The 27,608-nt window shown below is 43.2% G+C and overlaps 1 protein-coding gene across 2 annotated transcripts; it reads left to right on the forward strand.

The window, feature by feature from the left end:
- The first annotated feature begins 1,925 nt into the window (after positions 1-1,925).
- ACE2 (angiotensin converting enzyme 2) lies at positions 1,926-27,264 on the forward strand. 2 transcript variants are annotated; one of them, XM_085051591.1, is made up of 19 exons: positions 1,989-2,224; positions 5,205-5,363; positions 7,278-7,371; positions 7,971-8,114; positions 9,442-9,554; positions 10,084-10,192; positions 10,921-11,018; positions 12,445-12,614; positions 13,658-13,884; positions 14,685-14,829; positions 16,382-16,480; positions 17,127-17,249; positions 17,607-17,779; positions 18,669-18,727; positions 23,213-23,313; positions 24,269-24,385; positions 25,620-25,814; positions 26,456-26,579; positions 26,954-27,264. In XM_085051591.1, exons 1-18 carry the CDS (start codon positions 2,036-2,038, stop codon positions 26,574-26,576), a joined length of 2,436 nt encoding a protein of 811 aa, XP_084907717.1. In that variant the 5' UTR covers positions 1,989-2,035; the 3' UTR covers positions 26,577-26,579; positions 26,954-27,264. The 2 variants fall into 2 exon arrangements, with proteins under 2 accessions (XP_084907725.1, XP_084907717.1); XM_085051599.1 differs by having other exon boundaries at positions 1,926-2,224; positions 26,456-27,264.
- Positions 27,265-27,608: the final 344 nt, after the last annotated feature.

Here is a 27,608-nt window from a genome sequence, read left to right on the forward strand (position 1 = left end):
TAGAAGAGAAAATAGGAGAGTTGAAGGGTCAACATAGTCTCTGTTCTCTACTGAAAAAGAAGAAGAAATCAAGGTAATAATAGACATAATTCTCTGCCCTGACAGACAACAGCTGAAACAACAGCACAAAAAGCTTTCATCATTTCACCATGTGACAGTCTCACTGAGAAACTGAGAAGTGATGAGCAAGACAAGAATCACAAAAGGCACATAATTACTTGGAAAACAGGCTTCATGGTTCTCTGTCAAGAGAGGTCATTTTAATACCTCTCCTGGGCCTTACTGTATCCCATATGATCTGGATGTGGGAAGAGAGAACATATCTATTAACAGGTTTTTGGGCACTGCCAAGCACTGCCAAGGGAGTCCTTTGAAGAATTACAATTCCAAATGATCATAAAATTTTGAAAAATGGTCTGAAATCAGTGTGATGGACTTCAGCCCAGACAAATTCACAATGCAGTAATTGGTACCACCCTAGAACCAGGTGTACAGAGACAAAAAAGGGAACTGCTGAGCAAGTAGCACTACCAGAAAGGTCTCATCTGGAGTGAGTTGATGTTGGCTAATGTCTGCAGAAGAAAGGTGTGTATTAGTGAGGCACTGCATGTACAATGTTCCAGGGATTGCATTACTGGTTATTGATATGGTTTCAGTTGTGAACAGATATGCACACCATTGCTGAGGAAACACAAAACATGGTAAATCTGGATGGTACCAAGAAGAGCAACATGAAATTCAGGGCACATGACCTCTGGGGAAGGGTTGAGTGAATGTTGTTAAATTTCGCTTGAAAAAAAGATGGCTAGAGGATTGCATATGAATGACAGAGATCACTCATTCCTGGTCCATGGGACATGGGTACCACAAGATACTGAAGCTAGGTGTTTCCTCAAGGTCCCTGGTTTCTGGCTGTGCTTGCCAGATGCCTGTTGCTGGTGGCCCTGCTGCGTTCAGCCTGAGGGCTGGAGCTCCTCTCCAAGGTTTGGCAATGAAGGGGCTGATTCCTGCTGCTCCCATGGAGGCAGACTCATAGTGGTTTCAGAAAAACTCTGCTGGGAACAGGAAATCAACCCTGTGGATGTGGATTCAGAGTTGTATCCAAAAAAAGCCCCCACAAGAGCCAAAACAAAACCAACCAAGCGATCCTGAGCAGAAACAGGCTAATTTAAAAAGTACTAAGGCATTGTCCTTAGTACTTGATCGATAACACTCAACCCAAGCTGCATTTCCAGAGCTAATTCATACATTGATTTTCCTATTGATTTGCAGTAACTGCTGGGTTCCTAGCTAGATTAGCAAAGGTATTTAAATATTAAGATGGAGTCCTTTTAGTAGCCTTCGTCACCTTAGTACTTAAGTCTAGTTGATTTATAGTTCAGATTAGGTCCCTACACAAGGTGCTGTGATCCCACAAAGTCTCTTGCTGTGTTTTGATGGCTCAGTGAACACATTTAAAATTCAGGTTTTATATGCCCTGATTGCTTTGAAAATGAGGTCTGTTCCCCAAATCACCTGGGCTTTGCAAAGCCTTTAAAAACATGGCCCTAAACACCCAACCAGCTACCCTGTCTCAGACTAACTGGGACTTCTTCCTGCCTGGGAGTTAAGGTTCTTGGCTTGGTGTTTCAGTGAAGTTTCTAAATATTTTTACAACTTATCACCAACCTGTTAAAGGATTGACAGATTCTGAGCTACCAGAGACATGGGTAGGCTATAGATAAAGTGACCAGCTGTATCATTGACAGCACATTTGGGAAACATTAACCAAAAGTAAAAGCCTTTTATAAGAAGGCCATAAAATGGCAGGAGTAATTATGTTTTTCCAAAGTTAATAATTGACTTTTGTTTATTTGTCTTTTTATAAAAAACTTTTTCCTTTCTCTCTTATTATGATAAAACCTATAAAAGGTCCAGCAAATTGGATTCAGCCTTTCTTCTTCACGCTGGCCATGCTTGAAGGCTGATGAGGCAGACACCAACAGAGAAGCTTACCTGAGGAAACCTACTTTGTTGGGAGGTTCTCATAGTGAGCATGAATATGTTGGTTCACTTCTGGCTTCTCTGTGGCCTGAGTGCTGTTGTGACCCCTCAGGATGTCACACAACAAGCCCAGAAGTTTTTAGAAGAGTTTAACAAGAGGGCAGAAGATCTCAGCTATGAGAGCTCCATTGCTTCATGGAACTACAACACCAACATCACTGAGGAGAATGCCAACAAAATGGTAAGTGCTCCATCCTTCAGGTTTTACTCTTGTAGGAATCTGACACTTCCTGATTTGCTTTGGTTCCACCGAGCTTGGCTGAACTTGGAGTGTTACTTCTCTGGCAGCTGTGCTTTAGTTTTGGGAGGGTAGAGGAACTTGCTTTAATGTAACAATGCTCACTGGGCCACCATCAGCCTCTAGAGCCTTGGGTTAGGACCTGGACCACCTGTACTGCAGAGGGATGTCCAGAAGCTGGACTGTCCCTAGCCATCACTTCAGGTCACCTCAGTGAGTGGAGGGAAAAGCCAAGGGAGCACTGCATGTTCATCCCCAAAATCTGTGTTGGATGGAGAGAAATGGTTTCTTCTGCAGAGTCCAACACCACCAGTGCCTCCTGGTGTAGTGTTTCTCTGCAGGGTTTCCCTTTCCATGAGGGAAGTGTTTCCCTTTCCTCTTGGAGAGGGCATATCCTGGGGGTGACAATCCTCTCCAAGGGCTTGGGGTAGGTGATGTCCTGTGGTGCAAGAAAACAGGATTTGAATCTTGCACCCATGTGAGCTCAGCTCTCCCACTTTCCCCAAGACCAAAGTAACACTGGGTTTTTTACTGACACAGGCAGTTGTTTTACTTCTCAGTTTTACTTCTCAGTTGTTTTACTTCTCAGAATATGCAAACATTTTCTGGATGTAGGCATTCTATTAAATATTTGCTGATGGATTTATATTGTGGTCCACACCAGTTACCCAGGGGTGGACCCTCCCCCTGCCCCCATCACTCTATTCATAGTCAGGGCTGTTGGTAGACTGCCTGGAGGTATTAAACTGGGAAAAATGAGGTGAGATCAAATGCCAGCAGGGGAGTTTCTAATACAGTGGTCTAGTACATTGGTAGTCCCTTTCGATCTGCAGGGAGGACCACAGCATTTTTACTTATGCTGTCTTCCAGCACAGTTTTTGCTTCTCAGCAGCAGCCTCTGGCTGCCCCAGCCCAGGGGGTCTCTAGGCAAGAACGTGCCAAGAGCAGGCAGCCACGGTCTGGCTGGTTACTGATATTGCCATGCCTCAGCTCAGCATCTTGTAAGCTCAAAGGCTTTCGAAATGAACAAAAACCACCTTGAATTTTGCTCTATTTTGAAGCTGCATGTTTTTTTAAAGTTAACTCAAGCCTTAGAGAAAACCATTCAGAGCATAAAAATGAAGCTGAATATCCTACATCTATTTTTGCATAATGGCTGGTCTTTCACTTTGTGGTCATATAACTTAATTAAAACATGTTTTAATTATCATATTTCTTAATTAAAGCGAGGAGATTGGTTGCTGGAAGAAATCCTAATGACTAATCATTGTCAATCTGGAATTTTTTCTCAGGCATCAGATACTTAAGCTGTAATGTTTCCAAACACGAAAGCCCTATATAGTATTTTCAGCATTAATAAGATGATAATAAAATACATGAGGAGATACCAGCAATAAAAACCAATTAGACTAGTATTCAGAGAGAAGTTTTTCTCTCACTTGATCTCTTCAGCAGCACTGGTAATAAACACACTGATTCCCCTCCTCCCTTTCTGCTGTAGGAGAGTTAATGAATACTGTCCCCTCTGGCCCCTTCACATCCATTTTCCTTGTAAATTGTGACACAAACCCTACAACTATTCCTCTGACTTATCAACCAATTCCTCTAATTGTGGAAATATCAGACAGGAAGATAACTTCCTTCCCATGGCTTTTGTAGCCAGCAAGCCTCCCCTTCTGCCCTGCCACTCCTAAGGCACCTCTCTGCTCCTGCTCAGGACAAGGAGCTCAGGAAAACACTTGCAGAGTGATGTTCTTCATGCTCTTCATGCTCTTCCTCTGGGTGCTTATCAAGCTCCTGCCCACTGAGCTTTGCAAGCTGCTGAGGAATGTCAGGACTGTTTGCTCCCATGAAGGGGAGAGTTTGGAAAGCCTTCCAGTGACGGCTGCCCTCCTGCAGCCAGGATGGAGGAGACGTGGGGGTGGGATTGCCAAGGGATTACATCTGCTGCCAGCTCTGTCTGCTGGAGCCTGGGGCAGCTGCAGTGGGTGCTGTACCCCTGTCACACACAGGGCTGGACAACCCAGGCACAGCCCTGCAGAGAGTGCTGGCCTTGCTGTGTGTCTGCACAGGGTGAAGTGTGCCTGAAAGAGCTCTGCAGGCACAATATGACATTTGTGTTCCCTGACGCCTCAGCAGGGAGGGATGGGTGTCACAGGTGACCTCTCCACAAGCTGGGGAGCTCTGGCATGAGCACAATTAAGCCAAGGACCCAGGTTAATTAGTACTGTTCTTGTTGCCATTTGGAATGGGTGCTGATGTGCTAAACTGTGCACAAACACATTAGAAAAAGGTGACTATGATAGTCCCAACTCCAGATTGTGTTCTGATGCTGCTACTTTGTGCACTGAAATTTGGGATTTTCACATGTCATCGTCTGTAACTGCAGAAGTGTTAAAAGCAATCTCATGCAAAATGTTGAGCATCAGTTTAGATCCTCCTTTGCCTGAGTATAATCTTTTATTTAGCAGCATTTCAGAAGAAAGTGATATTTGCATTACAAACAGACTCAGTATCAATATCTTGGCTGCCGAATGTTCCTGATACTGCAGCAGAAATGGGGATTGACATCTGGGTCACAGATCTTTTTGTGCCCTGGATTGTTTCTTCACAAGGGGGTGAAGAAAAGCACTAAGGGAGCAAAATGTGGTGATTTAGAGTAGCAGGAGACACAGCAAAGTGATGCTGGATCAATTACAACAAGCAAGGTGTGAGTAGACAGACATGCTTTTTGCTATTCCCAGAGAAAAATTATTATGTGGATGTGTGAAAAAAACAAAGCCAAAAAGCTCTCCAGCCATTTCACCGTGTGGTGCAAAGTGCTCAGCCTGCAATCCACGGGTGTTCTTCACAAATGAAGCTCTTCCTAGAAATGATATTTTTCAGTGGAGGGGGTAATTCAGGGCTGTGTGAACCCTTGCAGAACGAGGTGGGCGCCAAGTGGTCCTCGTTTTATGAGAAGGCCTCCAGGAATGCCAGCAGCTTCCCAGCAGACAGCATCACGGATGACCTCATCAAGCTCCAGATCCAGACTCTCCAGGAAAGAGGATCGTCTGTGCTGTCACCAGAAAAGTACAGCAGAGTAAGTTGTTGAATGTAGCTCATAACTTTTGGTGGGTGAGTTTAGCTGCCTCCCACAGCACCCTCAAGCCAGGGCATGGTGCTGTCACCACCCTGCTTGTTTTGGGATGATGCTGTGTATGGTATGGAAATGTACCTGTTCTAGGGGTTCTTAGCAGTACAGGACTGGAGGGGTGGTCTGGCCTAGGAAGCTGGTTGCCATTTCAGTCAGCAGTTTTGCCATGGAATAAATTTCAAACACATATATATATACACACACCGCACAGTAGTCCTTGCACTTATGGCTGGATCAGTCATAAAATCATGAAAGAACATGTGGTGAGTGCTTGGTGAAATCCAGACCTAGGGCAATGAGCAGAAAGAGATGGGTGAAAGGCCATTCAATGAGTTAAACAGGTGGAGATGGAGGAAGTCTTGCTTTCTCTGGACATGGTACATTATCACACTGTCAAAAAGAAGGAATGTTTCATTGCAGTGGGCACCCTGGGATGCCTGAAAATGGGGAGGGTTCCACACATAGCTGCTGAAGGCCAGCAAGATTTGGTAAGAATCATAATGAGATTTGACATTTGACAAGTTCACCTAAGAGGCAGGTACATGGACAACGATTAAATGTGAAATTGGAGTGAGCAGCTATGGAGACTCAAAAGGGATTTATAACCAAACATTTGAGAGTTAAGTTATTTTCCTTGTGCTGAAGATCAGATTGGAACATAGCACTGACTCATGGGAACCTACAGGCCAGGATCCTATAGTCCTGATTACAGAAGGATCCTGAGATTTTTCTGCTAAGGTCAGCACTGATAACCACCATGCAAGGGAAACAGCAGGTTGGCTGAATCTCTTGTCTGATCCAAATAAGGTGGTTTCTGAAAAACAGATTGTGTTGGTGGGAATGCTGGCAATTCATACAAACTAATATTTCTTTTGGATCACAATAGTGCACTGATAGTAATGTTGTCTCTGTTGAAGAGGTATGTTCTTCAGTACCCTCCCTGTTTAAACACTTAGAGTTTCCTAGATAATGGTCTTTGGGGCTGAAGTTGTTGATTCATGTTTGAAAAGTGACTTTTTTTGTACAGTCTGATGGGATTCCATAGGAATATTTAAGTATTCCTCACTGACATAAATATTTCCCTGGGCACCCATTTATTTTAATGCTGACAGAGATAAAAGTTAGAGCTACTCACTAACTACCCCTTCCAGTGACAGTCTTCATAGTTCTGATTTAAAGCTCTAAATGAGAAATTGCATAGTCCTAAAGGAATACCTAAAGTGGTACATGTTTTCCACAAGGCATGAAAATGTGAAAACATTGAAAAATATTTAAAACAAAGCTATGTAGCATAGGTTCTGAGATAGAGCTGAATGATTTCAGATGTATTTTGGCCTTCAGCTGGCCCAAGACATGAGCCACAGTTTCTCTGTAATGGAGTCTAAGCAGATCCATGCAATCAGTGTGATTTGATGTTAAAACCCACAACAAACAGCCTGGCAGCACCTGCAGAAAGGGCCCTTTTTGCTGCCACTCAAAGCCACAACCTCCCTGGAAAGTTTATGTGGGTTCATGCTTATGGAAGCACATTGCTAAACTTTATTTTTTTATTGCTGCTGGGTATTGATAGCTCTCTCGTGACAGTCAGTGCTCATTAAATCCAGAGCTCTGTCTGATTGGATATTAAGAATCTGTGGGTTACGTCATATATTTGGGAGATAATCTGTCTTTTCCAGCTAGGTCTGGTTCAGTAATGCATTTAGGCAAATTCTTTCATTAATCTCTACTGAGCTCCAACATACGCTTAAATATTAAGCTGGTGGGTGAAGTGTTGATTCAAGCTCTTAAGGAATTAGCATAATTGGCTGTTATTTTGCACAGAGTGGGTTTCTAACAGGCTATCTTGCATCTAACTTGCAGCTGGGCACTGTGCTAAATACAATGAGTACCATCTACAGCACGGGGACCGTCTGTAAAGCCAACAATCCATCTGAGTGTTTGGTGCTGGAGCCAGGTATGACACCAACCACTGCCCCTACTCTGTCCTTCGCCCCGAGGGTGCAGGAACAGAAAGCCCAAGGGTGGCTCCTGACTGCAGAAGAACAGCCTGTGATTTCAATAGATATTTCCTGCTATCTAAAGCTTAGTCATAATTTAATTGCACCTTGCAGTTCAGGGACCTCCACTGGACCTTCTGCCCACGAGACAAACTGTCTCCTGCTTGTGCCAAACAAGATTGGGGAGGGCTGCTCAGCATGCCTGTCACCTGGGGGTTGCCTATATTACAGAAAATCTATTTTTTTATTCCCTGCCATCAGTCTTGTTGGATTCAACGTTGTATTGAGGCCAGTCCTGAGTACTCTACCAACTTAAGGGAAACTAATATGGAGAGAGCATTTAAGAGACTCATGATCTGCCCCATCCTTCTTAAAGACAAGGGAAAAACCTTAAATTAGGAAAGGATGCAATGAAATAATGGGATATTTCAGTATATCAAATACAAAGTGTTTTCTTCTCCATTAATGACATGTCTTTCACTTGGGTTCGTTTGCCTGCTGTGAAAGAAAAATTCTGCTTTTTCAAAGCCTAGTACTTACTTTTTTGTTCTGACAGGTCTGGATGCTATTATGGCTGACAGCACTGATTATCATGAAAGACTGTGGGCCTGGGAAGGCTGGAGAGCTGATGTTGGCAGAATGATGAGACCATTATATGAAGAGTATGTTGAACTTGAAAATGAGGTTGCAAGGCTTAATGGTTAGTCACTTTTTCTTTCTTTTTTTCCTTTTTTTTTTTTTCTCGTTATGGCTTCCAGAAACTAGTAAACACACTTCAGTCTGACACAATTTTCCCAGGAATTCAAAAGACATACATAATTTGCACATAATTTGCTCTTGGTGTGCATGTCTCAAAGTAAGAGGCAGTGCAGACATGTGCCATTGACCACTTCAGAGGTTTCTTACCAGCCTGGAACAAGAGGCACCTTTTTGTTGGCAACCTTCCTTGTTGGCACTTTTGCCAAAGGCCATAATGTATCAGTGCCCATTACATACCACCCAGAACTCTACCATTTGTGATTTACAGACAAGCACATCCATTCAAACAACTTCTGAGTGCTGCTGAGTTTTGGAAACATCTCCTCTTTCCTATGGGCCTTGACCTTCTTGCAGCAGCCACAATCATTTATAAGCATTATTTCCTAGGTGGAATGATCAAATTTGATAGGCCTGGGACAGCAGGTGCAGCTGAGTGTTCAGAAAGGATTTTGTCTTAAGGGAAGCATGCTTCCGGTCTGAGATCTTCACACAAATCATATGGAACTGTCTTTTCAAGGGATAATAGCAGTTGTCTTCTAATTTTTTTTGAGTCTTCTAAGATAGCTTCTGAAGTAGCTACATCATCTGTCTCTTGGCCAGACTGCAGCTCTATCACCTGCTTTCCTATGCTCCTTGTTTTGCAAAAATTATCAAGGTGGAGCTAGATAAGAAAATATGGTCCAAATAGTTAGACAGGAAAAAAAGCCAACCATTAAGAAATGCTCATTTTGGCCTTCCTTCATACCACTGAGGAAGAGACTTCAGCTATGAGCCATTTTTACTCCAGGCTTGATGGAGCTCAGTAGACTGGAAGACTTAGTGGAACTGGGAGCTGAATTTCACTTCTGGTGCCTACATCTGTCCTGGTGGTTTAGTTTCTGGAAGAGAGGGCTCATATTCACTGTCCACCAGTTTTATGCCTTCTGTGAGAAGCCTGAGCATAGGCTGCTGCCCCTCATAGCTGCAGGAGCTCCAGTCAGGAGTCATGATTTCCTTTGACCTCCATCTCCAGAGAGAATGACCCTAATTAGCAGATAACCATGACTGCAATTTCTGAATTTCTTGGAAATCTCCCATACCAGCATGTTCATGAGACAGACTCTCAGGGAAGCTGTTTCCTCTCTGCTAAACCCAAACTATCTCACACTTTGCTGCTTTGCTCTGGGGGAAGGCTGCAGGTCTGCATGGGATCAGCAGGGAGCTGCACTTCTGCAGACTTAAACAGTATCACATGTGGTGTCCTCATGTGACGCATTCATGCTTTACAGGTTATTCTGACTATGGAGACTACTGGAGAGCAAATTATGAAGCAAAGTCTCCAGAAAATTACAAATACAGCCGTGACCAGCTGATCGAAGATGTGGAGAAGACATTTGAGCAGGTAGAGGCAGGAAAAGCTCTCACCTGGGTTGGGGGGTTGTGTTTTGAAATGGTGGGCTCACATGCTGTTATGAAGGAAGGTGAAACCTGCTCTAAACTGGCTGTTCTGGGTCTGCATGGGTTTAACAGAGACAGATGTGAGGAGACATACTTGACATTTCTACCTCTGCAGCCATTCATGGACCAGCTTGGTCCCAAAGGCTGGGAAAGAGGGAGCTCTGCAGGTCCATGTCTCTCTTCCAGACAGGGTCCATGGGTCTCTCATGGGGAGATGGCATCCTTGATACTCCATGTCTAAAGTTAGCAATGTTCCTTCCCTCATACCTGAGCAGGACTTCTGTGGCTGGAATCTGTACTCAGTGCTTGAGCTCTGAAGCAGGGGGCAAAGCTCAGCTGCAGGTTTGGGGTGCACGGACCTGCCAGGAGAATTTTGACAGAGATATCTTTGAGGCTCTCCATGTAGGAGTGCTGAGTGGAATAGAGCAAAGTGAAAAAAATGGAATTGTTTCCTTCTCCTCTTCTGCCTCCAGATAAAACCTCTGTATGAGCAGCTGCATGCCTATGTGAGACACAAGCTGGGGGAAGTGTACGGCCCTGAGCTCATCAGCCCCACAGGATGCCTCCCTGCTCACTTGCTGGGTATGTCAATGTGTCCATGTCACACAAACCTGACTTTATGCACAGGACAGTCACCTTCAAGGCATGTGGGAGGAGAGTAATCTGACTGTTTAATCAGGATATTAACAAAAAGGTTACAGATTAGAGAAGGGGGGAGGAGAAATGGCTAAATTCCTAGCAGAGATGACACAAGAGCTTAGCAGCAGTGGCAGGAAGGGAAGGCAAGTGTTCTCATCCTCACCAAACCTCAAACAGCACAAAGCCCTACAAAACTCTGGGCTGGGACATTTCCCTCCCCACTGCAGCAGTTGTCTTCCTTAGAAATGAGAGTTTCAGAGAGATTTGTTTTTCCTTTCAAGTTTTACTGTAAGATCCCACACTTCATGGCTTGGCTTTCAAAGCATGCAGCATTAAGCTGCTGTAACTGTTGTGTGCCTGAACATGGCACTACAGTCATGTGGACTAACAAAAAGGATGTTCAGTTTTCATACACCTTTAGGAATGTGATCAGTCCTGAAACTATATTGTGCAAGAATAGCTGATATTGGGTAATAAAAGGATCCTTTATCTAAGTTTGACCTATGCATGACCTTCCAGAACTGCTCCCCTCCCCACCTGGGTCAGGCCTGCTTAGACGTATATAGAGTCCCTATTTTTAACACTGCACAATTAATAGAGTTGTCTGGAACCTTTGGGCAATTCATAATAAATAATTCAAAGTATTTCTTTGTTTCTCTCTTTTTATGAAGGTGATATGTGGGGTAGATTTTGGACAAATCTGTATGCCTTGAGTGTTCCCTATCCAGCCAAACCAAACATTGATGTAACTTCTGCAATGGTTGAAAAGGTAAAACGTGCCTTTATGCAATATGCATTATGTAACAAATCTAGATGGTATAAAAATTATGCACCACATATCAGCTGCTTTCTAAAAATCCATGGTTGCCCTCAGGCAGACACACTGCCAACAAAATGTTGCTTTTTGCATCCTTTTTTTACTTTTCACCTCAAAGTGTTTATACATTTTCCACTGTACCTATCCCCTTAGCTGTTCTCTCTTTCTTTCTGTGCCTTCTTTGACTCCCTTAATCTTGTCTCCAAGTCCATTTCCCTCAGAGACATTTATCCATTAAGAGATATATTTTGTACTTATAAATATTTCAGGACTCCTGGAGTTGGCTGGTATCAAATATGACCTTTGCCAGTCATTACCATAATCAAATAGTTTGTATATCAGAGTTTATTTTTGTCAGTTTTGTTTATTTGGGTACAGCTAGAGAAACTGCAATGCTGCCTGCTATCTTTTGATAACTGCATAGCACCATAAGGTCTGTGTTTGGGATCTGTAGGGCTAACAGCTGTGACAGCACCTTTACCAGACCAAGAACATGAGCAAAGATAATTCCCTGTAGTCTTGGCAAAGCCTCACTCCTTTTATAAACTAAAGGGTGGGTGGTGGAATTAGATTTCTGAAATGCAATTATTTCACCTGAAATCTACTCTCCTCTCATAGGCAGCACTCCACAAAAACGTTATGCTGGTAAGAGAAGGAATAGTTGAATTTGATTAATTAGCAGTTTGCACAAGCCTGCATAATTCTCATCTCTGTTTTACACTACTGACCCCCTTGTATTGATAAATTAGTGTGTGGGCTTATCCTTGTTGGTGGGTGAGCCCAGTTTGGGATTTTCATCCAGATGAGCTGTTTGCCAGCCAGGTCTCTGTGAGAGCTCAGTCCAGTAAATGCAGAGCTCCTGCTAGGTACAATAATAAAACTGCTGAATGGCAAAATTATCCTGGACATTACCATGCAGTTACAAACTGATAAGCAGCTCCTATAGATACATTTGCCAGATTTTATGGTTCTGGCTGAAATCTCTCATGCTCATCTGCTGGGAATGCAGCTCCACTTCCTCAAATGAGTTGTCCCCAGGTTGACTGAAGTGGCTGAAGGGTTGGATCCCAGATGACATACTATTTACAGGAATGCATTTTTTCTCTTATCTTTTATTGAGAGCTTCTCTGATCTGGGTCAGGTCCTATCTGCTGAACCTCTGAGTGCAGAAACCTATTTTGTTTGCAGGGAAAACACTTCATTTCAGTTCCCAGCAGAAGTTATAGAAGTGCCAAAGGCAGACAGTACTGTCTTACCCTCAGCAGGCCAGGTGTGGGTCTGAAGCTCCTGGGCAATAAAGATAGCTGCCCTGCATTAAGTAAGCCATTAAGTAAGCCATTGAGTAAGCAGTGGTCAATGGTGGCATTGTCTCTTTCAGAAATGGAATGCAACTAAAATTTTCAAAGCTGCTGAGGCCTTCTTCGTTTCCATTGGCCTTGAAAGCATGACTGCAGGCTTCTGGGAAAACTCCATGCTCACAGAGCCAACTGACAACAGGAAGGTTGTCTGCCATCCTACAGCATGGGACCTGGGGAAAAACGATTACAGGTACTGAAATTGCTATGACCACTTTTTTACCACCTCCTAGAACAAACATATTTTCACTAAAGGAGCACTATGCTGGTTTAAGTTATAATTTCTCCTTTTTTTTTTTTTCCTGGCTGATAAGAGGGGGAAGGAAGACAAGAGAGCAGGGCTCCTGTGGGACTGTAAAGCTTTCTGTGTAAATTGACTGGTAGATCTACTCATGATCTACTCTCAAATTTTAGCAGAGAAGTGACAAATACTTATATGAACTACAGAAATAATTACTATGTTCTAGGGCTTCAGGAACAGGCAGAATTGCAGGTGGATGCCAGTGAGATTTGTGGACAACTACACATTTTACAGAAATGGCACTAGGTCCCTGAGTAGCAAGGGAAAATCTCCTGAGATTTTCCTATGTATCTTTAGCAGAGTTATCCAGTTTCATGAAAATCCATCAGTCTCTTCCATATTTGGGAAAGAAGTGGGACAGCAAGTTCCCACACCATGAATACTTCTCACAGGAATTCTGTCCTCTCTTGCAGTCCCCACAGTTACCCAGGGAAAGAAGGTGGTGCCCAGCAGAGCCTTATTGAAACACATTGGCATCACACCTCAGCAGTCTGGGGAAGGTGAAAAGAAACCCTATTTGGAAGAAATTCCTTTAGTAAATAGTACCTACATGAGGATGAAGTAGCAGCAGTCACCAACACACAGGGTTTTATACATCACTGTCTTCCTAAGATTGGTGGTGGTTACTCACTTCCACACATACAGTGAGTTTATTGCCAGGTTTTAGGGAACAGCTGTTCTCACAAAACAGCAGTTTTCTCTTACTCCCTGGACAATTTCAAGGTGGCTGAAGGTGTTTTGCTGAGTTGCCCTTGAAGCCTTGCTGCAGCAGGAGGGTCTGCACTGCATACTAGGATGTAGCTGCCCTTGCCAGGGGCAAGGGGCATTGCAAGCTCTGGAGGGGCTTGGCCCCATGGCTGTGGCAGACAGGGCTCAGGCAGCCTCCCTCTGGGCCACTGTCTCTCTAACCACAAACACTTTTCTCGGGTGTGCAGGATCAAGATGTGCACCAAGGTGACCATGGATGACTTCCTGACAGCACACCACGAGATGGGTCACATCGAGTACGACATGGCGTACGCGGCGCAGCCCTACCTGCTGAGGAGCGGTGCCAACGAGGGATTCCACGAGGCTGTAGGGGAAATCATGTCCCTTTCTGCAGCCACTCCTCAGCACTTGAAATCTCTTGATCTCTTAGAGCCCACTTACCAAGATGATGAAGGTAAATAAATGCATCAATATTATATATTTATGTGAAAGCACTTGCTGGCCTTATTTTGTAGCAGAAAAATGTGCTTGCACACTCAACATTCAGCTGACAGGCTTCTGAAAATCTTACTCCTCTAGTTTACCAGAAATACTATTTTTTCCCCAAATCACATTGTAAAGCAAGGATCACTACTTTACAATGCTGCTACGTAATTTAAAAAGAAATAGGTAGCACTTCATTACCTTCAGTACCTTTATCCTTAAATCTTCATAGTTCATTTAGATGAGTCTCCAAAACCCCTTTCAATCTCTGTTGCATGAATCCATACATATCTCTATCAAGATATGTATTTAGCAGTTCAAATGGAACCAAAACCTTGAGATTTACATTGCCCACTTAAGTGAATATTGAGTGACAACAGAGGTAGGCCCTCATTGTAATGCAGTTCATCTGGCTTCTGAGTACTGCCTTAGATGGATGAAGATGCATATTTTATACATTTTGAGATATCTTCAGCTCAGAATTCCCCAGACACTGGAAAGGTTCTCAGTGATAGGTAATTAAATATAAATGTCAAAGGACTAGGTTATTTAAGAGGTTGGGGGAGAGAAAGAGAGACAAAACTGTGTACAATTCCTAAGTGATCTTATCTCATGATTTTTTCAGTAGTAATCCTCCTTCCATTTTTTCTTTGGTGAAAATCTGTAATTTAAACAAGATGTAAGCATTAGCTGGAAAGGGAAGCAACTTTAGCCATCTAATCAGATACTAATTGCTACCATAACCATTACCTTAACTGCTTCTCTCTTCAGAAACTGAAATCAACTTTCTGCTCAAACAAGCACTAACGATTGTTGGAACAATGCCTTTTACTTACATGCTGGAGAAGTGGAGATGGATGGTGTTTAGGGGTGAGATTACAAAGCAGGAATGGACCAAACGGTGGTGGGAGATGAAGTAAGTTTGAGAAACAAAAGGGGATTTTTTTTCATGTCAACCTGCAAACCCAACCCTAGTTACTCAACAGACTGAGATGCTTGTGCCCCCATTGGGCAGGATCTGTGTCTCTGGGTGTTTCTGTAAATACCAGTAGAGTGCCAGCTAGAAACATCCAACAGTGGTGCAGACAATGTGTCATAAGCCATGTATCCCCATTAACTCTGTGTACAGCCCCTAGCAGTTTACCCTGACTCTCAAAAGACTTTCTCCCTGTTTCTAATGTCAGCTTCCTGATAAAGACAGCCCATGGCCTTTGCATGGCCTGTTCCAGATCAACATTGCTCTCCCCCTGACATTGTTGTAGCTCAAGTACAGCTCTTCTCTAAGTCTTTTTGCTTGTTCCCTGGTTTGGTCTCCACATCCTTAAGGACAAGTGGAAAGTGAATTTCCTTCTACTTGCCAGCCAGAAAAGCATGCAGATCTCAATCCACCAAGTATCTGAGCACACTTTTCTGCTTTGTGTTTCCTCTCCACTGTAAAGTGTTTTTGGAGGCAAACGGTCTGCAAGATTTTGGACTGAATCTTTCCTTTCTTGTGTACTAAGATACCACCTTTCTTGGTAAAGAAAATAGAGTTCCATCAGCAAGTAACAACCAGAGGTGCGTTTTCAGATTATGCCCATCAATCAGTCTATTTTCAGTACCTCGGAGTTTAAGATTAAAAATCAGTATGATTCAGTCTGGAGTCTGTAATTTCCCAGGTTGGTTATAATACGAGGGCAGAAAAATGCAGAGAAACCAAAGAAGCCCCACACTGAAAATGGAGCCTGAACTCTAACATGAGCACAAACAGTCAGCCTCCATCAGCAAACAGAATCTATAATAGAACTTGATATATGCAAACCTCCTGACCCACTGTAAAAATCAATCAGTTTCAATATATTCAAAAGTAGCAGAGATGTCAGAGAAACAGAGAATGACAAATTGTTCAGGGAAGCTTATCACATCTGTTGCAGTGGCACTGCAAAGCTCTCTGCTTGAAATACAGGTTTATGAAAAATATTGCCATGGAAGCTTATTACCATTTTCAGAACATAAGGCATGGGTTTGTTTCTGTAGCACTTCTCAGCAAACGCAGTCTCAGGAGAGGAAAATAAAGAGAAAACTCATCTCCAGCCCAGTGGCACAGAAGGCCATCTACTTTTGGGGAACCCAGTCTCTGTATGCACTTTCTCAGAACAGAAATGCAGGTCTCTAAACTTGGACAGCCCAGGGTACAAGGTGTATGTGTGAAGCTCATGTCTTGTAGATTATTTCATATCACTAATTGCTCCCTGCACACCCTGCTATCATACAAATCCTTCCTTGCACTATGAGCTTCCAGGCAATTTCCTCTCTGTGGTCTCCAGCTGCAGAGAACTCACTTGGGGTTACTGGGAGCTGTATGGAATTCTTCTGTTTGGAAGCAAGAGAGGTGTCCATATGTTTCAGACAAAACAAGAAAAGCTGATTCAGATTACCTTTCCTTATTGTCCATAAACAGAAACCCTGTGTTTTTCCTTCATCTCCAGGAGAGAAATAGTTGGTGTTGTGGAGCCAGTCCCTCATGACGAAACCTACTGTGACCCTGCCGCACTGTTTCATGTGGCCAATGATTACTCCTTCATAAGGTACTGCAGCATTTAATTCGTGACTGTTTTATTTTGTCTACAGAACAAGCCCCAGCTACCTAAAACATCTGCTGGAGAGTCTCAGGACTCAATCTTATTTTGTTTAAAACCCAGACTGAAGGTTGCTGTTTTCAATGGGAGTGTTTCTGTGCACATCAGGGGTTCTTCCATTATAATCTCTGAGCAGTGAGGAAGTTGCTGAGCTTCTTGCTGAGCAGCAAAGTTTCATGCTGCCATCAAACCAGCAGGAGCACTTCTGTATGAGGTGTTTGCCTCCTGGGGAGTCATTGTGCCCTGTGTCACTTGGGCCATGCACATGCTGCCCTGGATGTCCCTCTGTGTCCCAGCCACCTCATTTTAGAGGGCTCTGCCAGAGCAGAGCTGGACCTTAAAAACTTTACTCTCTCATGAATTATGTGGCAACAAACAGATTTGGGGCTCTTCTGGTCCATTTGGTCTTGGCATTTTGCTAAATTTTAGTTATCTTAGTCTATAAATATCAGCTGGCCTCTCTTCCTGCAGTGCATTCTCCCAAGCAGGAGTGATGGCTGACACAGCAGAGGTTTCTGAAGGCCAAGAGCTTGCAGGTTTCCTTGACAGACAGCTAATAAAACCTGTGCCTCCCTTTTCCTTGCTCTTCCTTTAGGTATTACACCCGCACCATCTATCAGTTCCAGTTCCAGGAGGCACTTTGCAAGGCAGCCAACCACACTGGCCCTCTTCACAAATGTGACATTACCAACTCCACTGCAGCTGGTCAAAAACTCAGGTAACAAAGCAAATGTCTCACATGTAATAAATCAGAGTATAACAAAGCCTAAGTCGTCCTTGAAAGCTTCTGGAGTCAATGAGGTTTCATCAAGAATAAACTTAGCTTGGAAATTTAGCATATACTTGCTTAATTCATTTTGACATGTTGACTAAATTTTATGTACACTAAGGTTCTAAACGTCAAAGGTTTAATTACTTTTTTGTGGGAATAAAATATTTTCATTAATAGGAATAATGGGGAAAAGGAGGGAATTCAGAAGCAAAAAAGAACACTTTTATGGTGATCACAAAGTGTTTTGCTGGTGTAGATGGAACATGGAAATAATAAATATTACTTCTCATTCCACATATACAGACAGCTGCTGGCATTAGGGAGATCCAAGCCCTGGACTGAAGCACTGGAAAGTGTAACAGGAGAAAAATATATGAATGCAGCTCCCTTGCTCCACTACTTTGAACCTTTATATGAGTGGCTGAAAAAAAGCAATTCTGGCCGATTCATTGGTTGGAAAACAGACTGGGCTCCATGTACGTATGGCTTGTGCGTGATTTAAGGACACTCGTTAGTCTTCACAACCCATGATTAGCAAAGTCCCTCTCTCTTGTAGCTGTTGGAGGCTATTCTCCCTAGAAAAGCAGGGTTGTGGGAAAACACACACTGAGCTGTGAGTTTTACTCACAGGAGGACAGGCTGGCTTCCTCACGGCCAGAGCTGCAGAAGTCAGCACACACCTTTGTCAGAGCCCCACCCAGTTCTTAGAAATTTAGATGTCTTTTTTTCATAAAGGCAGCACTCAGAGTGTGGGATGGCTCTACAGAAGGAAGAAAGATCAGAAGCTTGGTCCTGTGTGGCACTTGCCTGGGAGCAGTGTGCCTGTATTGCAAGGCTGGGAGCCACTGCTCCTAGGAGCCAGGTGCAGGGGCAAAACAGTATGAAAAATTACTACTGTGCTTTTTGCTAACATGTGTTAGTCAAAGAGGGGAGGAAAAGGGGAGGAAAACAAGGAGACTGTGGAAAAAGGGTTTTTTTTTCAGCTCATTGTGACACTGAGTGATGAACCAGCCAGGTTATATTTGTGTAATCACTGCCAGTACTGGGGACCACCAGAACTCTTACAGCCCTGCACCAGCAGGATTCACCTAACCAGGCACCAGCATCTGCATCTAAGCTGCTCATTCCCAATGGAGGGAAAGAGGGATTTTCCTCCTATCTGCTACAAAAGCAGGCTTGGGATCTGACAGCTCAGATGAGTGTGTTTGCAGTAGAGGTGACTGAAGTGAAACAAAATCAGTCCCACCAAGCTCTCCAAGGGGAGCAAGGGAACCTGTAAGGAAACTTTAGCCACCTCTGCATTTCCCAGGAGCAGACTTGTTGTTGCTGCAGCTCTAACATGGTCTTTGTTTCTTTTTTAACCAGATTCTAGCAATGCCATCAAAGTGCGCATCAGCCTGAAGTCAGCTCTGGGCGACGAGGCGGTGAGTGTGTTTGTCCTGTGGCACCCTTCTCATTGCTTGGGCAACAGAGGTGGTGTGATAATGGCACTCAGAAAATGGTCAGGGTATAGCTGATCTTTTGTCTGAAGGGTGGCATCAGCTCAGGGTTATCACACCTAAGATGTCTTGTCTGAGTTTGTGGTCAAGACTCCCTCTAGAATTAGTGGAGGAACTTCTCCAGGGAGTGATCCCACCCATTTTAGGAAAGGCATCTCAGCTAGATGAATTGAGTTACTCTGTAGAAATACCAATCATGATTTTTTGCCTCCTACAGATCAGGCCTGGAGGGCTAACATAGCCCTGTGTACATGAAAATGGCTGTAGTTTTCCCAGATTTGCTGATGTGTCCACATAAAGCTTCTACCTAATTTCTTCCAATTTCCATTACCATGGCTATGGTGGCTGCCTTCAGAAGTTATTAGAGCAGCTACTTCACATTTAAAAGCAGGCTGGTGAATCTCACTCTCTATTCTTAAATGCTCTTGATTTCAAACTAAAACACATCTGTTAGCAGTTCTCTGTAGATTTTTGTTTGCCTATTTACTGTACTCTTTCCAGGCCCTGGTGTATTCAGCTGCCTCCCTGCCCTCCAACCCTGATGCAGAGACAGCTTTGTTATTGAGATTGCGGGGGAGAGTTGCAGTGCAGCTGCTTCTGTTTCAGATGAGGAGAAGGGCTTTCATTCCCAAGAGCTTGTCTGCTTTCCCCAATTATACCAGCTGGTCCAATAAAATGTATTACAGCAATGAAAAAAATCTCATCAAAGCCGAAGATGGGTTTTACGATTTTAAACAGAGCATTGGCTTAGCCCATCTGCTTAACCCAGGCTGAAAATTCAATCCTTATTCTAACTCTTCCTCTTTATGCTAATCTCATGGAGGCAGTGTAGAAGGTTTAAGTGCAGACACTTCATTCCTGTTAATAGCCATTTTCACCTTGCAGAACATTAGTAATTTTCCAAGAATGAGTATGTCATCAGGCAGGTCATTTAGACCTGCGTGTTGGGGCCTATTGCACTAGCAAGGACACAAACCATGGGCTCATTTTTCATGTGAATTGTTGCTCTTGCTTCTCTCACTCTCTCACATGCAAGCCCCACTGGAGTTTTATTGCTTCTTAGACTGCCTAGTCGAGTTAGATACAATTCAAAACTGATATCAACAGCATGAAAAGACTCCATATTACAACACATTTATTAGTCATTATGGTTAATGTTTAGCTTAATATCATTTTTATGCCTGCCTTTAGCCATCATAGTCTTTTGTTGTGCAATTGAGCAGCTGTAAAACAATCTCATACAGATTACTTAATTTGAATTATTGTATGGACTGTAGGTTCCTAAGCCCTGAAGAGCAAGCCATACATTTTCCTCTCAAAACCAGTTCACATCACCAACTTGCAAGAAACCTTTTCTATTTGGCTCCTTTCTGCCTCCCCGCAAATTTCCCTTGTGCTGAGCCCCCAGGGACATGGCTGAATGCTGGTATGGCAGCAGCAGGTAATGGTACATTCTTGAGCTGGCATAGAGAAAAGGCAGAGGGAATCTCGGGCAGGAATCTCAGCCCAGCTACACAGAGCAATGTGGTTTTGGTGCTTTGCATGGCTCACAGTGCACAGGAGCTGTAGGCTCAGTGCAGCTGTTTGTGTAAGGTGTATTTCTCAAGTTGCTTTTTGCTGACCTAACTGCACAAAGCACCTTGAGTATGCCAGCAAACCTTGTTGCATTTGTGCTCCTTAGCTCTGGAGGGAGCAGGCAGGGCAAGATTCCTGCTCTGGGCAGAGGTGCAGCTGTTCTGGGGCGTGGGGCAGCTGCAGCTCACACAGCTCTCAGCCACAGCTCAGCCCTGGCTCTTACCAGCAGGGAAGTTTCAACAGCCCCAACTTCTGGCAAATTAAGCATCCAGACTCACGGATGGGCTCAACGCCAGCTGTAGCAGAGCGTGCACTGCCGCAATTACCCTGCTAATTGTTTTCAGGCTGATGAGATTAGAGCTGCAGCCGCAGCATTGCTGGATCACCAGTGCAGCTGGTGAGGCTGAAACAGCCACAGCTTTGCTTCAGCTTGGCTTTATGAAAGTGCTCTCCCAAGGGAAAGTGCTACAAGATCCCCCCTTAGTCACTTGGGGTCTGTAATTTAAAATAAAAGGTTCCAGGAGCACCAGCCCCTGACCACCACTTGAAAACCAAACCTCTCTTCTAACATTAATTCAAAATTCTCCACCAGGTCAATGTCATATGTGTGATCACGTTGTGAAGGGCTGCCACACAAGTCAGTATTAGGGAATGGAGGGCTGTCACCCTGAAGGCATTTAGATGTATTCTACAATGAAAAATCCTTTTTGAATCAGAGGCCACTCTGACGCTGTCTTTCAAGTCACAGGAGGGTCCTGGGGGGAACACAGTGTAATAGAGCTGAGGTGCTTGGCAGAGTTTATTTCTCTCTGAAAGCAAAGCAGCTTCTGTAATGCACAGTGAAAGGTGGGTTTCCTGAGATACCTGGGGAAGCCATGTGGGTAGTCATGATCCAAGATCAGAAGCCAGCCAGGTACTTCCTGTCCACACAGCCAGTAATAGTATTTATAAAGGCAATCGAGAGGCACAGTGGCAATCAAAATACACTAGACTGAAAAAGACAAACTATAAGCTAGAGAAATGAATAAATTATTAAAAAGTTAACGTGCTACATACAGAAAGCATCAGTAGAGGAATCAAGCTCAATTAGATCCTGGTAATAATAATAATAATAATAATAATAATAAAAACAGCACTGCAAGCCTACAGATGTTGGGCATAAATAGAATATTGAGAAACCCAGACAATAGCATCTTAGCTGTGATAGTGAACAGTGCCAGCTGCCGGAGGCAGCAGCAGTAACAAGAAGACATGCTTCAGTGCAGGGCTATGCAAGCAGGAGAAAGCTGGGGCATTTGCCTCACAAGGGGACTCACCCTCAGCCTTTCCTGGTGGGAGCAGCCAGGGCTGGCAAAGCCCTTGCCCTCCAAATGCCTTGGGGACTGCACTGATTGCAGTGGCTTTGGGTCACCTGCCCCTTTCCTGGGACCTGGTCCTGAATGGACTGATAGCAGTGGCTTCTTTCTGCTCTTTCCTCACCTGTATTAATAGAATCAGGACAGTTTAGGTTGTGAGGGATCAGGTAGTCCAGCCCTGCTGCAATGAGCAGAGACATCTTCAGCTAGATCAAGTTGTTCTAAGTCCCACCCAGTCTGACCTTGAAAGTTTCCAGGGACTGAGTATCCACCATCTCTCTGGGCAACTTGTTCCAAAGCCTCACCACCTGCGCTGTAAAGAATTTATGCCTAATAACTAATCTGAATCACCTTTCTTAGTCTAAAACCATTGCTCCTTGTCCTATTGCAACAGACCCAGCTAAAAGGTTTATCCCTTTCTACCCCTGTCTTCCTCATAGATATTTATGCATCTTTCTCATTTTGTATCAGTGCCAAGAGGTGGACATGGTTGACAAATGTAGCTGGGTTTTATAAAGCCTGTTACAACAGAGCTGACTTCTACCAGACCTTCCTGGATAATACTCAAGAAAGTCAGGAGCTGTGTAAGCCTATCACTGACAGCATTTATAGGCCTTCCTGCCCAGGTACCATAAACACAATCAAATCTATGCCTGAGAAGAATAAAAAGATATTGCCACAGAGTTCAGTTGGGAATTTTTCCTTGGTGCACACTCGCTATTGCACAGCAGACCAGGCTGCTTTATCACCTCCTGTGCTGGTTTTTGCCCCCTGTGCAGCTCTTGGATCCTGCCCCAGGGAAGCTGTTCTTGACTTCTACTGAGAATAACTTTGGACTCACAAGGCAGGCCAGGAGAAGCCTGCACACAGACAGTACATTTTTTTTTATATCACCTATCTATTCTCCAGGGAAAAACAACAAATATGTGCTTGCTGTGGAAGTACTGATGCAAAGAGTTTTTTACCAAAATAGACCCCAAACAAAAATTCCAGCTCATCAAGCAAATAAATTAGCCACCTTCACACAGCTACTCTGTCACAAAGGTTATCCTCCTTAAAAGAACAGGTCTGCAAATAAAATTATGTGATTAAAACAAGATCTAAATTATGAAATCTTTAAGCTTCAAAGAGAATGCACAATATTTAGTAGGAATAGCCTTGCTGATGCCTTTTCTCTCTGTAAGGCAGGGAGATGTGCTGGGACTGCAGCATCTTCAGCAGTGCCATGTGAAAGCACCAGAGACTGCAGAGGGACAGCATGATGTCTGGCAGCAGGGATGCCTCCTTGGTTATCTCCTGCACAGTGCCTGAATTAACAGAGCTGAAGGGTTTGGGTCAGTTTCTGATGTGCTATCATGGCACAAATAAATAATACTGAAATGCATGCCAAGCATTACAATTGCTATTTCTTTTTAGAAGGACTTCTTATCATCAGATCACTTGCCATCTCTGATGCATGTCTCTTGTGCTGTTTCTGCAGTATGAGTGGGATGAAAGTGAGGTCTTCTTGTTCAAGTCATCCGTCGCCTATGCCATGAGGAAATACTTTGCAGAGGTGAAGAAACAGGATGTTGACTTCCAGTGAGTGACTTGCTTAATTGTGCCAGCTATGCCTGCATTGCTTCTGGTTGGCCAATGGCATGAACTGGTGGAATTAATTGTGCCTTCTGTCAAATGTAATGTGACAGAAACAATGTCAAACCTCAGCTGTCTGCAAAAGGCAGGATGCCAGCCTGGGTACATGGTGTGTTTCCACTCAAGAGCTTGAAGTAATGTGCTAAAGTTAGGTAAGAAGGTTTTGTTCCCACAACTTATCAGTGATGGAGCTGAACGTTGAGAATTTGTGCCCAACACTTATATAGGAACATCAGGGAATGTACGTTGATTAAAAATAAAAATTTCTAGCAATGCATTTGCATGATACTGGATGTCCAAGAGGTTTTGGGCCAAGGAAAGATAAACATGTTGACTATAAAGCACTAGAATTTGGTACAGACTTACTAATCTTATCTAGGCTCAGCTACAAACATAAAATCTTTCACCTGAAAATGATTTTGGTAAGAAAAACAACCCTTTTGATTAAGCATCTTCAATAATGTCCAGAAGCTGTTAGATATTACTTTATACAACATCAGTCACATCATCATCACTATCTAGGATCTACTCTCAGCAGAAGATAAGGAAGAAAGCTTATTTTTTATTCCACTTGGTACTTCATGCATTACCTCACTCATGAGACCAACCCCAAACACTCTCTGTTCTGCATGTGATTATGTGCTATGGGAAATTACACCAAGGATTGTCTTAGGTATGAGGGAGACCCTCTCCAGCTAATGTTACAAATTAGCACATAGAAAAAGAAATTCTGGCAGGAAAATTGATTTCACTTCCCAGCTGATTTCACTAGAAAGCGTTCCCCCAGCACAAACGAAACCCCTGGCAATGCCAATCAAACACAACTGTTCACTTACCCGAATTTAAAGCTAATGTCATCTCAACAATGAAAAATAACCTTTCTCTTCTGTTTCTCCTTCAGAATTACAGACATTCATGTCGGGGAACAGACACAAAGGATCTCCTTCTACCTTACTGTCAGCATGCCAGGTAATATCAGTGATGTTGTGCCCAAAGCTGACGTGGAAAATGCCATCAGGTGAGATTTTGCTCTCTGGGGAAATAAAACCAAACAACTAACCAAACAACCAGATGAAAGGGTGGAAGGGGAAGCAGTGCTTAAGTCAGCTGAGGCAGAAGCAGTGACAAGGAAGTTAATTCTGCAGTTAAAATGGAAATAGTGGGATGAGAGAAACTAGGATGAGGACTATTTTGACAGAAAGAAAACAGTCCGTCTACCAGATGGTGTCTTGGACAACAGCCAATGTAAAATGCTTCAGGGGGCTTGTAAAATTGCCAAAACACATCTCATTGCATCGTACCTTGCCGGGAGATATAATTGCTCAAAGTTTAACAGGAACTATCTTATATTCTGAAATACAGAATGCAGTAGTGGTGTGTCCATGCACACGTGTGTTCTTCCTCTCATTAATGAAAGGTCAGTGCAAGAGTTGTTAACAAGGACTCTATAATAATGGTGTACTGGAAAGACAGCCAGATGTGTTTGATTATATAAAGAGGTCAGACAGGAGCTAATTCCCACTTACAGGTCAATGAACAGCTCTTTTATAGCACGTTGTGACACCACTGTAAGTCATTGCTATAAAAATGATAAGTAAACTGCAACTCTGCAGAAGATCATGGGTAATGTGCAGTGGGGAATGAAGAGGGCACAAATCTAAAAGCAGCATCAACATGAGATGGGGTTGAAAAAGCAGTGAGATAAGTTGGTTAACTAAGGGAGAAGAATATGGCTGTGAAAATCACTCTCAGGTTAGCACTCAATAACAGATGTGGAAATTTAGGGAAAAACAAGGCACAGATGATACACCAGGGAAAGGTTTTTCAGGGCAGTGAAAAACACAAGAATCAAAATTGTGTAAGATTGTAAGAGGGAAACAGGTAAGGTGTCAAAGCTGTGGTTTTATGTGTCATAGCTAAGAAATTTTTGTATAGACAAGAAATGGTAAAGAGAGTGAAGGGCAAAATACAAAGAAAGAGATCAGAAGGTTCATTTGACAAATGTTAAGACTGATTTTAAGAGTCCATACCGTGTCTGAACATGTCAGTTAAGCTGCAATAGGTTAAAGGTGTAAGCTCCTGTGGTTGTCACTCACGTGCCAGAAGGAATACAGGTTTAGCTATTCCTCTGCAGCCTTTTCAACTGAGCAGTTCAGGGGAAGCTTGGCACACTGGAGATTTGTAAAAGAACTGAAAACTGTTTCTTTCCTTCCAATAAATGTGTGAAACTGTGAATTTGCATTCAATGGCAGGATGTCTCGGGGACGGATCAATGAGGCTTTCAGACTGGATGATAACACACTGGAGTTTGTGGGAATTCTTCCAACCCTGGCTGCACCTTATGAACCACCAGTCACCATCTGGTTAATTGTATTTGGGGTGGTCATAGGTCTGATAGTTGTTGGAGTTATTGCCTTGATCATCACTGGGCAAAGAGATCGCAAAAAGTGAGTAATATTTTTTGATACTATGATCATGACCACTGGAAGATGTCCCAATAATTGAATCATCAGGATTTGCCCAATTGCTGCCCAATTTAACTGAAGCAAGTTAAGGAATGAAAGCTCATTATCCCTCTCCCATCAACAGTGATAGCTAAAGGTTCAGCTCCCTGTCTCTCAGTACGTGGTAGCTTTGGCAGTTTAATGCAATTTCCCCATCATCATCAGTTTCCCCAGTGCTGTGGCCACAGGGACCTGCAGGGTGGCCAGGCTGCTGCCAACCCCACTGCAAGGAGGATGGGATGTCCTGCTGGGAGCACAGTGTCTTCTCCAACAGCAGAGTTGCTCACGTTCATCAGCACCTGCAGTTTTATGTAATCTTATTGTAGGCTATACAATAATGAAGTTTTCCTTAATTATTATTATGTTAACAACAATATAGCTTGGTTGGTTTTTTATGTCTCTCCACTAATAGGGTTTCTAAGGACATAGTAGGTTTGCTACAGTTCTTTTTAAACCCAACACAATTTCTTTTATATAAGTACTTTCAGTTAAACACAGTATTATTTACAGTCAGGGATTCTGGGGACTCAGAAGGACTTGAACAGAGCAGAGACCTTCTAATATAAAATGAATTTTCATTACAGGAGAGCAAGACAAAGTAGAGGTGAAGCAGGATCAAATGGTGGAGAGGTGAACCCTTATGCTGAAGAGGGAAGAAGCAACCTGGGCTTTGAGTCAGCTGAAGAGATACAAACATCATTTTAAAAGGTGTGGGTACAGTAAGGGCCTCTGGTTTTTGGTTTTTTTTCATTTCACTTTTAGCTATAGTGCCTAGCAAAGGAGCAATGCACTGGATATCATCAAACAGTGTCTTCTGGTTGACCATTAATCTACTGGTTCGTGGCAATAGCAGCTAAATCTGCTGTTTGCATGGCAACTAGAAAACATGCATGGCTTTTCTATGAATTACATGCATAACATTACACACCATTTGTGCTGCTTTTCATATGTGTGCTGCATCCAACTTCTCTTTGTTTCCTGTGCAATGAGATACAAAAGCTTGGAAGTGTACAGTTGTATACAGACCAAGACACACATAAAAATAACTCATATACTCCTGAAGAACATCTTGATCTTTCCAGATGGAGACCGTCAAAGTGTTTCTAAAGACAATGAGGAAAAAAATGCTATCAGAAGACCCTTAGTGATGAAGAATTCAATTTAATATGAAATGACTGCAATTTTTGCACCTTCAAGAAATCTGTATCAATGTAAAATGGATACTGGATGAAGACTAACAAGCACTGAAAGTTTATTAGGAAGTTATAAGTTATTTTTCTAACTGTTTTCTTGATAAATATTGTAGAGACCAAATAGTCCACGCTCCCTGAAAAAAAAAAAATAAAATCTCTTTTATGTTGTCATTAAAAATGGAAACTTCTTTAATACTAAATTGTCAAAGTTGTTTTGTTTTTTTTTCCCAATACCTTGGCCATTGCCTCCACTATTACAAATCCTGCATTAAAATGCTAGATACAACAAATGCAATTGTGCTGTTGCATACAAGGGGCAGTAGATTGAGGCTTGGGAAATTCTGGTTGCACCTGAAAAACAAAATCTGTTCACATGGAGGAGAGTGCAGCACTGGACCAGGTTGCCTGTTCCATGCTGTGGGAGAGGCTGTGGGATCTCCTCCTGTAGAAGTGTTCAGGGATCAGGTAGACACAGGTATGGATGGTGGAGCAGTGGGCATAATCTCACTCTGAGTGAGGAGTTGGGCTAGATGACCTCCAGAGG

This window comes from Lichenostomus cassidix, chromosome 1 (assembly GCF_008360975.1).
Source record: "Lichenostomus cassidix isolate B80296 chromosome 1, HeHo_3.0, whole genome shotgun sequence".
NCBI lineage: Eukaryota > Metazoa > Chordata > Aves > Passeriformes > Meliphagidae > Lichenostomus > Lichenostomus cassidix.

Excerpts from the sequence above, each read along its gene's own strand:
- ACE2 (XM_085051599.1), top strand. The coding sequence starts at position 2,036 with ATGAATATGTTGGTTCACTTCTGGCTTCTCTGTGGCCTGAGTGCTGTT. Across the intron at positions 7,372-7,970 it reads GTGTTTGGTGCTGGAGCCAG|GTCTGGATGCTATTATGGCT; the intron begins GTATGACACCAA and ends TTGTTCTGACAG. Across the intron at positions 12,615-13,657 it reads CTGGGGAAAAACGATTACAG|GATCAAGATGTGCACCAAGG; the intron begins GTACTGAAATTG and ends TCGGGTGTGCAG.